The sequence below is a fragment of the Pelodiscus sinensis genome, chromosome 14 (genome assembly GCF_052426305.1).
Source record: "Pelodiscus sinensis isolate ZL-2025 chromosome 14, ASM5242630v1, whole genome shotgun sequence".
Taxonomy (NCBI): Eukaryota; Metazoa; Chordata; order Testudines; family Trionychidae; genus Pelodiscus; species Pelodiscus sinensis.
This window is the reverse complement of record NC_143065.1, coordinates 18,892,143-18,904,751: the sequence shown is the minus strand read 5'-3', so window position 1 is coordinate 18,904,751 and position 12,609 is coordinate 18,892,143. Positions and strand designations below refer to the sequence as shown.

Genomic DNA, 12,609 nt, shown 5'->3' with positions numbered 1-12,609 from the left:
ATACTGAATTTTAATAACACAAAACTACAGTTCTCGGCTTTTAAATATTTGCCTCCGTATTTTGATGTGTAAACATCACAAATACTAAAACAATTAAACACAATGATGTTTCATATGAAAAAGAAAAAATATCTAAATCCTTAGTGTTCATCTTAAAATAAAGTTCATTAGTACTCCTCTTTCTATGCCACTTCCTCCATCTCCCTCAAAATAAAAATGGACATTCATAGAACATTACAATAACTAATGCTTCCAATGTATAGTACCATCAAGGTTCAGCACTAGCTGCAGCCTGTATTCATCAAGGCATATGTTCTGGAATTATTGATGCCAGAAATTAATTTGAATGCAAAACTTGCTTGTTATCAAACAAGTACCAGTCATGTTTTGGATTATCAAACACTGTGTTTCTGATCAAAGTTTAAATACTCACAGAGATAAACCAAAGAAAAACATATGGAATTTCATTAGTGAAGATAAAGTACCAAAAGAAAAGAAAAAAAGAAAAAACTTGATTGTCTATAGAAAATGAAGTACACCATTAACAGCTACACTTCTGTAGTATGCATTTCAATACTGCATCAATAGATGTTATTATCCATCAGTATTCAATGCAGGTGGCCCTGCTGTCTCCCTAGTACGCATCAACTGGACATCCTTTTCAGCCATGCAAGTATCACATCCCCATACTGCAGATGCTTCTGCAGTGAGGAGACCATAAGCAGACTCAGTCATACCTGTACAGATCCGATGAAACCATTTTTGACAAGAAGCTTCACACAAGATGGCATCCTGGTCATCATTAACTTCATGTGTACAAATTCCACACGGATAGACTGGCTCAGAGGATGAATGACCATGACGACTGGGATGGAGAGATGGTTTGCTACTCTTTTCAGAGCTGCATCCTTCAGCTGTACCTCTAGGCTGACGGGACTTGTTCTGAGTCCCATTAGCATGACTGTTAGTGTTATCTGCATTATTAGAATGGTTGCTCTCTTGATTTACTACACTGTTTCGATTAACACTTTTTAAGTCGGCACTACCTTGGTTCATGATGTCATCTGTTCTGTGGTGATGCTGATGTGTTGTGGTATTCTGGTTGGAAGTTTTGCTTGCACCTTGTCCGAAGTCTTGCTTCTGTGCTGATGGCTTTGTTTGATTGTAGGTGTTTGGTGGTGGAACAAAAGAGTGGTTTGACTCTAACTGGGAATTAAAATTTGGATTGCTTCCAGGTCCAAAATTAGAAGGCATGTCAGGGTGCGGTATTTGATTAGTATTTTGTGGAGGAATGTGACCAAAGTTCTCACCAGGATTTGGTCTGAAGTGCTGACTGGGTATATTGACATTTTGACTCATTTGACCACTATTATAAGATGGGTGATTCCCAAAACCTGTGTTATCGTGTGGACCAAAGTTGAAAGCATGAGGTCGATTAAAACCCATTCCCACAGGGTTCTGAGGAAGTGGATGTGGTTGGTTTCTGAGGGTGTAAGAACCACCATATGGAGAGGACATTCTGGGCAGCATGTGAGGTGGCATTCTGAAAGTGTTATAGCCTCCAAAACCAGGATAACCAGGACTGCTAAAATAAGGATTTCCTGAAGGCAGGGGTTTATAAGAAACAGTATTATAGTTATCATCAAATGGATTAGCAGCTACAAGGTGGTCTGAGCTTGGATTTGACGGTGGAGCATATTCAGATGGAGGAGGAAAGGAAGATCCCTGAAAATATTTAGAATATAACATTTAAATTAGCATTATTGTAAACTTTACAAATACACATGGGCTTTCAACCATAAAGAAGCTGGATTGGTAGCACCAAAGTCTTGTTTATTCCATCAGGTGCCACATGGGCAGCAGCAATTAGTGAAAGCTTCCCCACATTACCCTGCCAGTGAGCCTTAAATCTCATCAGAAAGAAAGGGAAAAAAAACCAACAAAAAACAAAAAAAAAACAGTTCAGGCTCCAGGTTCATTCCTCCTTGGCCTTTCTTGCATGACTGCCAATATGAGCACCAGTTATGGTAGTGGTTTTTGTGATGTGGCAGCCCCCAGAAAAGTAGATCCCTTTGCAGGTATATAGGCCTAATGTTGCCTTTGTTTTTTTTCACCTTTTTATTAGGAGTTTAATCCTGCCACTGTCTCGTATACAGATCTTGTAGTGAAACCATCTGAGGTCTGTGGCTATAATAAAGTATTTTTCTGAGTTTGTCTTAAGAGCTATTTAATAAAATTCATGATGCTATTAAAGTGATTTAGACTAATTTCCCTATTTTTAAGAACTGCACATAGTACAACATATTGCTATAAAGGTTCACTGTGTGGTTTTGTTTCCTTCTTTTACTTAAGAAAAGCAGGATTCCCCCAATAATTACATAATTTAAACATAAAAGCTCATGTTTAAATACCATTTAAATTTTTCTTAGTTTCATCTCAGGTTAAATCTGCTAAATGAAAGGGCAAATCTTTCTTTTGCCCCATCCTATTTTTGAGGAGGCTACAGCAATATTATTGTATCTGTGCTACAAGGTGTACAGGTAGGAGACAGTCTGCTCAGAGGGATTCTCGATTTTCTGTAAACCGGGGAGATCTGCTCCACAACAGCACTTTATAGGACGGTGGATGAGCTGAGAACAAGGCCACCAGGCCCACAAATTACAATCTAAATCCCCACAGCAATGGTGGGTTTAGCAGATACAGGGAGGCTGCATAAATGACTGTGGAAGGTGACTTTGTAATTCACTCCTGTTCTGGTCTAGTTTGGGAGCAAGAGTTCTGGCCTGCTCGCCCCCAGAAAGCTGCCTTATGCAGAGTTTGCACAGAATTTGACCCTAACTATTTAGTAGCCAAAGCTAGGGAAAATGATTTTCCAGATTTCTGTTGCCCTGCCATCCTCATTAAAGGTAACAAAAGGGAAGGAATCTGATCTTCAGCACCATTATAGTAATTGTCATTCTGCTATGAAAGGAAAGCTTCATTAGTAGAGACAACCAAGAGATCCAAAAGCCTGAAAATAACTGTATATGCCTACAATAGCAGTTTTCACCACTAGTTGGTGAACAAGAAAAAGTAACAGACACATAAGTCAATGGGAATTGGGCATGCACATCATAATGTGGTAACTGGTCCTATATCAATAAGATTATTTTAATTATTTGCCATTAAGTAGCTAAGAACAGATATTTGGAGATACACAGCTAAGAGGACACAGAAGAGGACAATTCTATTTTATAAGTGATGAACAATATTGCTGTTTTACATTAGCATCCAAATTCTAAGTCTTCCCACACACTCTCTCCAAGTCCCATTTCAGGAAACAAACCATACATTTCAAGTGGACAGAAGAGCCAGACAGTGTAAATTCAACGTACTGAGTGTGCCTCATGGCTCCCTGCACAGGAAAGCACTAAAGGTGTGGCTAATGGGTTCATGAACTGCATGGATCCATTACTCCAAAAATCTTCATATATAGGGAAGGCAGCAGCTAGCACTCATACCCTGAAGATTCACACCAAACAGATGAAGGCTGGGATTTAAATTCTGTTCCTCTGAACCATGTCCACATGACTGCATGAACGGCTTGTTCATTCTATGCATCTTTACCAGAGACTTTATATTCCATTTGTATCCTGCAAGGGGAATCTCCTGATATTAAAAGAACTTGAATAGGAATTACTAGTAACCAGTATAGATAATGGACTGTGATCTAAGATTTCACCTAAGCACTTAATTATAAAGCTACTAATCTATGTCCATGATAAAGAATTGATATTTCTAGATGAAAAAAATAGTCATATTAGTCAGCAACATCTGAATGCATTATTTATTAAAAAAAAAAATCGAGAACACCAGAAGCAATTTACCTGTGTATTTGACTTGCGCTTTTTCTTATCTGGGCTTCCAAGTTGAACTCCTGGTCCTCCTAACCCATCCAATCCACTGTCACCACCTACAAAATTTCAATAAATATAATTCTGCATTTGTTTCTAAAAAGATTTTATATTCATGTGTGCCTTTGTCATGCCAAGAAAAGCCAATGAGAAACATTGAAGTATCACTAATTCTAGCTTGAAATTACAGAGGCTACACAATGAACACACCTGGAGGGACAGAGCACTGTAACACAACCACAGGAGTCCATTTCCATTAAAACACTGAGGCCTGATTCAAAGCCCATTAAAGTCAGTGGAAAGATTTCCATTAATTTAATTAGGTTTTGAATCAAGAACTTGGTGCTTAAGATTTCTTTTCTCATCAAAAAGAAACTGTCTAAGATTCATCTCCCACTTAACATACATAGATTTGATGTTCATCAACCTGGGACTCCCAATGCATTTAGAGTCTGTGGTTAAGGAAAGGGCAAGCAGAAACAAGTCTATGAATGAAAATCTGGCATTCTATTAATGTAAATCCCTGGAAACCTGGCATGCAGTTGAGACAAGGCTCTCAGCTTGCCAGTTCCAAATTCCCATAAATTTAAGTCTTAATTATGCAAAAGGTCATCCCCAGAAAAATCCCATTATAATCAATGAGCCACACGAGGAGATTCTTTGCAAGGGCCATATCGCCTTATGTAGCAGTTTAAGAAAAAGGTATTTTGGTACAATCACAGTTTCCAAGGGATGGTTATCTTCTTGAGCCACTTATTTCACTTGAACTAACAGAAAGAAAATCCAATGCTTCATTTGAAGTTCTGCTATACCTTTCATCAGAAAGTGACAGACACCTGAAGTTCCAAAGGATCCTGTAAATGACTTTTTTTTTAAATCTCTTGTAAAGCTGTAGATGGATAGAGGAGATCTGAGTGATAAATGCCCCATTATAGTAGAGGTAGAAATTTTTAATTTATTTTGGGGATGAAAAGAATCCTTAAGCCAAACTCTGAGTCTTTGAAAAGCTATGGACTGACAGTACAAAGGTGACAGATTTTAACCTGGTAGAATCATCAATACAGATAGGCTGTGTCTAGACTGTGAAGTTTTTCTGCAAAAGCAGCTGCTTTTGTGGAAAGTCTTGCCAGCTGTCCACACTGGCAGCTTGAATTTCCGCAAGAACACTGATGATCTCATGTAAGATATCAGTGCTTCTTGCAGAAATGCTATGCTGCTCCTGTTCGGGCAAAAGGGCCAGTGTAGACAGCTCAGATTTGTTTTGCTCAAAAAAGCCCCGATCGTGAAAATAGCAATCGGGGCTTTCTTGCGCAAAAGCGCATCTAGATTGGCAAAGACGCTTTTCTGCAAAAAGTGCTTTTGCGCAAAAGCATACGTGCTAATCTAGATGCTCTTTTCCACAAATGCTTTTAACAGAAAAACTTTTCCTTTAAAAGCATTTGCGGAAAATCATGCCAGTCTAGACATAGCCATACAGTCCGTTCATACAGAACAGATACACTACCAATCTTTGATCATTCTGATACTAACCCGTCTACATTTTTTCTAAAACACTATGATAAGCAATGATTCTTTGCTGCTACCTACAATGGAATATATGTAAATTGAACTCAGATTTGTACTATCATTTGATTTTTGTTTAGAAAAGTATGATGTTGCCCTGTATTTAAAATTCACATTAAAACTTTACCATGATATAAATGTAAACTCCAGCAAAATACAAATATTTTGCTGCACTGAAAAAAATGTTATTACTGAATGAAAAACTACTCTAGGTACACAGGGTCAAATTTTAAAAGACAATTAGGTATCTACAGATAGGCTGTAGTGCTGCTTAACTGCCTAATTCCCATTGTCTTCTGTTTAGGTGCTTTTGAAAGTCCCACTAGCTGCTCATCTGCCACTGAAGGATTTAAAAGTATTTGAAAATCTGATCCATAGCAATAAAGGCTCTGATCCTTGAGCCCAGCTAAGGAGGACTTAGTCCAAATTGTGCCTCACCCATCTCAGTCATGGTCTGTTCTCATGCCAATTCAGGTCTCTAGCACAAATTAGAAGAGTAATCTGAAGGTAATTGTGTTTTACTGGGGCATATGAATACACCTTTCTCCCCACACATGCTCCCTATGCCAGGAAGAGGTACACTGTAGGAACCATTACAACAACTCTGTCACTCAGAATTCTCCAGCAAGCAGCTGAACCAGCTTTACAGCTGCTTTGCACACACAGTATCAGAAAGCTGTTTCCACACAAAGGAGACTAGGGCCCAGTGAATACAAGTTAAAATACACCCAGTTATTTCAATTTTGTAATATATTCCTTAGCTTCAAAGTTACTATTTTGCCAGTCAGTAGGGAATTCATCTTAGTCTCCTCACTAGGAGGGCAGCAAGCACCATTGGGACAATTTCCATTCAGATAACTCATACTGCTTTAGAACACGGATTTCAGGAAAATTGCTTCCAGCTCATGGAGGAATCCTGTTCTGTATCTGCTTTAATAACTTCCTCTTGGCTCTGGCTGTCAAAGTTAAAATCCCATCTCATATTTCATATTGCGTGTGTATTATATATAATTTACAATTTGTAAAATATTTCACTACACACAAGGAAGACAAGTGTTCTACTACACATGAGGAAGACTGCCTCAAATCCTTTTAACTGGAAGTAAACTGGTAAATTAAAATCCTATTAAATATCAGGCTGGAGAAAACTTTTATCTTGTTCAAGTGTTAACATACCACATCAGATCACAACAAATTTGTAGTGAGAAGAATTCTTTGGGACTCAGGGAGAAGTCCAATTTTCACAGTTTATAATGTAAAATGCCCTGTCCCCTTATGGTGCTATATAAAGTATAGCCACCTATAGATTATAAATACCAAATATTCCAATACAAATTCTGCAGGAAGAAAGGATAATTAGAAATATTCCAGACAAAAATATCATAGCTTGATAAACTATAAAGCTATCTCCTCAAACTTTTCCGTTTTCCGTCAAGCAGGTGTTCTCAAACATTTTTACCAATATATCCCAATTTAACAGAAACTGTCTCTGACACCTTCTCTTCCATTCACAATTACGCTAACAATTCTCCCATTCACGTTCACATCCCATTCTCGTGTCAACAAGAGCAAATGTGGATATGGAAAAATATCTGGAAAGCATTTAATGTATTTTAGCTCTTTTACTGAAATTCAGCAGCTGAAAACAAGGAGAGAAGAGTGTTAAGTATGTGACCAGAGAATGCTCAGCTTACTGTAGCAGTTCAAAAATACTTCATAAAGCTCTGTGAGGTTTGTTAAATAAAAACTCATGCTCAAAGATCTGATCTCACAGACACACATGTACATGAGCAACCTCTCTCATGTGAGCAGTCCCAAAGAAGTCAATGGAGCTACTCACATAAGTAAAGCTACTTGCATGCTTATTAATTTGCAAGATTGCTTGATACAGCTCTCACCTTTCTCTGTGTGAGGCCAATAATGAAAGTTAGGCCTATGAATGTATGTGTTTTTCCTCTTGGATTTTATAAATAATTTAATGTATATATAAAAGGAAAATTAATGTTAATCCTAATGTACCACTAAGGAAAGTGAACAAGGGTCATTATCAATTAGTCATAATAAACTAACCAGAAAAATCACATTTTGTATCTACCACCCAGTCTTTTCATTAAACAATACACTGACCATTTTGATATTTTGCAACATACTGGAGTTAAGGTTGCAAAATGGTTTCAACACAATCCTCTGTTCAAAGACACTCACAGTTTTCTATTCCCACCCGCCCCAAAAAAGGCTTAGACTTTATATGCTTGTTACATGTGAAAGCTACCTCCTCCTCTCAACATTTTGAAAAAAAAAATGAGTTCACCCATTTGTCAAGGCAGGTGAAGCTTAAAACTCTGTATGTAAATAAATAAGCTTTGATTCTACAAAGATTTTACTGCTTGTGCTTTACATAGTAAGCACAGTCAAGTGTTTTACACTGTGTGAATTAAAGCACAAATAAGTCTTTGGGGACAAACCCCTTGATGGGTAAGATGTACCTTAGCTAGGTATGGGTGTGGGTTTTTTGTATTAAGAAATAACCAACCAGAAGAATATAAACAGGGGTGAAATGGTACTGGTTCAATGAGCATCTGCCGTGGCCCGAATCTGGCAATGATTTATGCAACTATGTAACTTTATGCCCTTCAGCAGTATCCTACTGAAGTCAATTAGCTACTCATATGTATAAAGCTATATGTGTACTTCAGGGTTTGCAGGATTAGAACCTATTATTTAAATTAGTTTAAGGAATCCCAATCTTTCTGTGACATAATCTACTGCTCTTCTGGTGTTGCTAGAACTGAAAAAAGTGAATTGTAAAAGTGTGTGTGAAATACACACAGCAAAATCCTTGTCCTCCCCCCACCTCCCAAAAAGGCTAACATCAAGAACACTAGAAAAATTCCAGAGGTAAAGGGAAAAGAAGCAATGAATTCCTGACCTTATTTCACCACAATTTTCAGTCCTTTCAGGGACATGCTGAACATTCCAGTATTTCATTCCAGAACAAATGTCTGTCTTTTGCCATTGTAAAGATACATCCATAACTATGCAAAAAGATGTGTTGCTGCTCTGGTAAGCAAGAAATGATCTCCAACCAAACAGCAGCAGCAGCAGCAATTAGGCAGAAGTGGATGGATGTACTTTCCCAATACATTTCAATGAAGTTTTAGAGGGGTAGTGATGTTAAGTCTGTAACGAAAAAAAAACCTTTAAAAATAACAAACAGTCCTGCAGAACCTTAGAGACTAACAAAAAATAGAAATGATATGAGCAAGTGGATTGTGCCCACAAAAGCTCATACCATTTACAATTTTTGTTAGTCTCTAAGGTGCTGCAGGACTATTTGTTGTTTTTTAAGTTATTTCAATGAGCTGTGAGCTTCAAAAACGTCACCAGATCCATACAAATTCTTCCATTATTAGCATAAGGTAATATTTCTTCTCTTTTCCAACAAATTTTTAAAAAAACACAACAAAGATTAGTTTAGTAGTAACGGTGAGAAAGTGAACACGCAAAGTTTGGAAATACAATGTATTCTCTGTGCAGGGGCCTGACCACGGGCACATGGAGCAGCCTATGCGCTGTACTATACACACTTAACAATGCATACTAATATATTGCACATCCAGAAAATGACTAGAAATACTACGTGTGTCACATGGGCTAGTTAACAACGCTCCCGTATCCTTTCCCCTTAACTTTTGTACTTTGAGGCTCCGTTCCTGTAAACCGATCCACTGCAGGGTCCACCGTTGCAGATCAGTTCTCGGGATCGGGGCCTAATCGTGCAGCCTTCCCTCGGCGCTCAAGGAAATGCAGATGAGCAGAGCTGCTATCCGAGGCGGACCAACGCGCCAGAGCAACGCATAAAACAGATCGCAACATCACGCGTCAAGCGGCCCACCAAGTCCACAGCCACAGAGATGACACTCCAGCCCCAGGGGGCGTAGCACGAGCTGGGGCAAGCGTCCACCCCGCGCCTGGAGCAGCGCCCTGCCCGCCCGAATGCAGCAGGGGCAGTCCAGACGCCTGGAATGCAGGCGCTGCCTCCGGCTCCCCGCGGCAGGCAGAGGGCGGCGGCGGGGGGGGGGACGCTCTGGCTGACTGCGAGCGGGAGGATGCAATGTCTCCTCGGCGGAGTTAGGCCCAGGACCCCCGGCTGTCCCTCCAGTGCCCCCAGGGGGGCAGCCCAGCTCCCGCCCCCCAGGCCCGCTGTACCTCGGGATCTCTTCAGCGCGATGGGATCCTTCTCCTGTTCCGCTGACATTACAGACGGCGGCGCATGGCTCCCACGGCAGCAGGAATCGAGGCGCTTTGATGTTGCGGCGGCGGCTGGCCCGCACCCCGCCTCCTCCTCCTCCGCCTGCTGCTGCTTCGGCTGCCGCGGCCGCCGCAAGCCGGGCCGGCCACGGGGAGCTGCCAGACTTTGCAAAGTTTGGGAGCGGGAGGGTGCCGGAGCCGCCTCCGATCGGCGAGGCGCGGGGCGCGCTCCGCTCAGCAGCGGCCCGGGGGCTGCTTCTGCGAGCAAGGCGGCCGAGGGGCTGCTCGAGGGGGCTGGGAGCGCGCAGCTGGGCGAGCCCCCTGCATATCGCAGGCATGTGCCTTGCCTGGCTCGGCGCCCACTGCCGCCGGGCTGTCAGGCTAGCGCGTCCCCTTCGCTGCGTACAGCGCCCTCTGCGGAGACAAGCCCCACGCCTGCCCAAAGCCCTGCAGTGGGGCCGGGAACTGCCATGGCCTCCCCCCGCTCCGGTGGCCTGCCATGATCGACTGGGGAGAAGTCCGGGAAACGCTCCCTCCCCTCCGAGACCCAGTTTCTAAACGGGCTCTAGCGCCCGGGAGAGTGTTTTGCCCTGGCTACTCCGCTGTAGTTTTCCCGGTGGTTTGCATTACCCGTCTGTAGCAAATGCACAGCCACTTAAATCCGGGCTGCAGGCAAACTGCCGCCATGTGGACATTGAGGTCAGCCAGCACAGTCCAATTGCAGGATAGGGTTGAAGGTGTGAGCTACACTTAAAAGGTGGCTATAACTAGAGGGCCCAGGGGTGTCAAAAATTCACCCCACAGCTATGGAAACTTCACCTCCCAGAGTAGAGGTAAGCAGGTTGATGGAAAAATCTGGAGGTTAACTAAGCAATGGAAAAATCCCTTGGTTACTGGTGTAGAAAGCATCCACACTAGCAATACAGGTGTGTAACTGCAGGGCTGGGCAGCTATAAGTCCCCCTGACAAAGGAACACTCGATAATTAAGTCAACTACAACACCCAGCAGAAAGTGTAGGAAAAATCCACAAGCCCCACTATAGACAGTGCTAAATAGACATAATTTTTTCATGAACCTACCTACAACCTTTCTGGGAGGTGGCTTACCTATAAAGAAACTGCCCCTCTTGGCATAGGCAGCACCCATGTTGAAGTGCTACAGCAGTGCATTGTGCTGCTAGTAGCATTTCAAGTATAAACAAGGTCTAAGACTTCACAGTAGCACATTCTGCTGCAGCAACAGAGATAAAACTCAGAATTACGTAGTCCACAGTACACTTCAGGGAAATCTCCCTTTATAATTAGCAACATAGGTCCCAGCCAGTGCTACACAGCTGAGGAGAATTCTGGTTCCATCTAATAACAGCCAGGACACAGCAATACAAGCCACTCACTATAGTATATCACAACCCACTATATACTCCAGCCATAAAGAGTGCTGTATCTCACAATCTTATTCATGTGGATTGCAGTAATGCCCATAAAGTGCTAGGCACTTTCCAAAAATACCTCAGGTGTAGTCACATTTTTAAGAGGTTAGAATCTGAAAGAAAAGGGGAAAAAAGTGATAAAACACACAATCCAAGGATTCAGAGTGATGGCTAGCTCAAAGATTAGTACAGATAGTTACACTTTTTGGCTGTGTCTACATTGGCATGATTTTGTGCAAAAGCAGCCACTTTTGCGCAAAAACATGCTGCCTGTCTACACTGGCAGGGAGTTCTTGCACAAGAACACTGATGTTCTAATGTGTGAAATCAGTGCTTCTTGCGCAAGAATTATGATGCTCCTGCTCAGGAATAAGCCCTCTAGAGCAACTGTTCTTGCACAAGAGGCCAGTGTAGACAGGCAACATGAATTTCTTGCACAAGAAAGCCCGATGGCTAAAATGGCCATCGGAGCTTTCTTGCGCAAGAGAGCATCTACACTGGCATGGATGCTTTTGCGCAAAAGCACATGCCAGTGTAGATGCTCTCTTGCGCAAATACTTGAACGCAAAAACTCTTGCATTAAAAGTATTTCCGCAAAATCTTGCCAATGTAGACATAGCCTCAGTGTTTTGTTTATTGCAGACCATAAACTACCCCAACTGATCTCCTGTCTAGAAATTTCTGACTATGCTACCTGTTGTTCCCTGGCTTCAAATGCGATTACATTTCAACACTTGAGGATATATTTTGCTCCTGAGTTTTGTATAGTTTTGTCATTTATTTACCACTGAACAACCTACTTATACTGAAGTAATTTTGCAATGTAGATATGACCTTAGCTGCTAGAGTTCATGCAGATCTGAAGCAAGAACTGATCCCTATTGGTTTGCTGAATGTTTCTGACAAATAGCAAAGAGGAAAAGAGGAAAAAGAGCCAACCTGGCTCTTACTACATTTAAAATGCAGAGCCACAGCGGAGGAAGCTCCCAAACCGGTCCAATCAGGACTGAGAGCCTTCCCTTATCGACTAATCATGTAGTTAATACAAATTGTATTGACTACATGATTAGCCAAATTACCCGCCACTTAACATCCTTAGTGCATATATGTAATATAGTTAATCTTGTATTATTTTTAATTTGCCAGACTGTTTCTTTTTTTCTGCTTGGTGTAAGTTATACTGGGTATGACTGTTTTAGGCACCATCAGGACAAGGGGTGGAGCTAAATTGAGAGTGTAAAGCAGAACTACTTGGCCCATGGCCCATTTGTGGCCCGCGGTGCTGTTTGGGTTTATGTAGGGCTCAACACGTGGCCCATGGGTGGGATTCTTTGAACATGGCCTCCACTGGAACACGCTCCCCAACAGCGAGGCATCTCCCAGGTGGGATGAGCACTGAAAGACACAAGCGGATGGGCTGGCTGGAACAGAGGGGTACAGGGTGTTGACGTTGCATATATTTGCATGCATAT

At 41.7% G+C, this 12,609-nt stretch overlaps 1 protein-coding gene across 1 annotated transcript; it reads right to left on the bottom strand.

Annotated features, from left to right (window-relative positions):
- Positions 1 to 479: 479 nt before the first annotated feature.
- Positions 480 to 10,388, bottom strand: PYGO1 (pygopus family PHD finger 1). The gene is made up of 3 exons (XM_089782014.1): positions 9,666 to 10,388; positions 3,867 to 3,952; positions 480 to 1,725 (listed from the first exon to the last, which is right to left on the bottom strand). The coding sequence occupies exons 1-3, from the start codon at positions 9,712 to 9,714 to the stop codon at positions 595 to 597; spliced, it is 1,266 nt and encodes a 421-aa protein (XP_089638140.1). The 5' UTR covers positions 9,715 to 10,388; the 3' UTR covers positions 480 to 594.
- Positions 10,389 to 12,609: the final 2,221 nt, after the last annotated feature.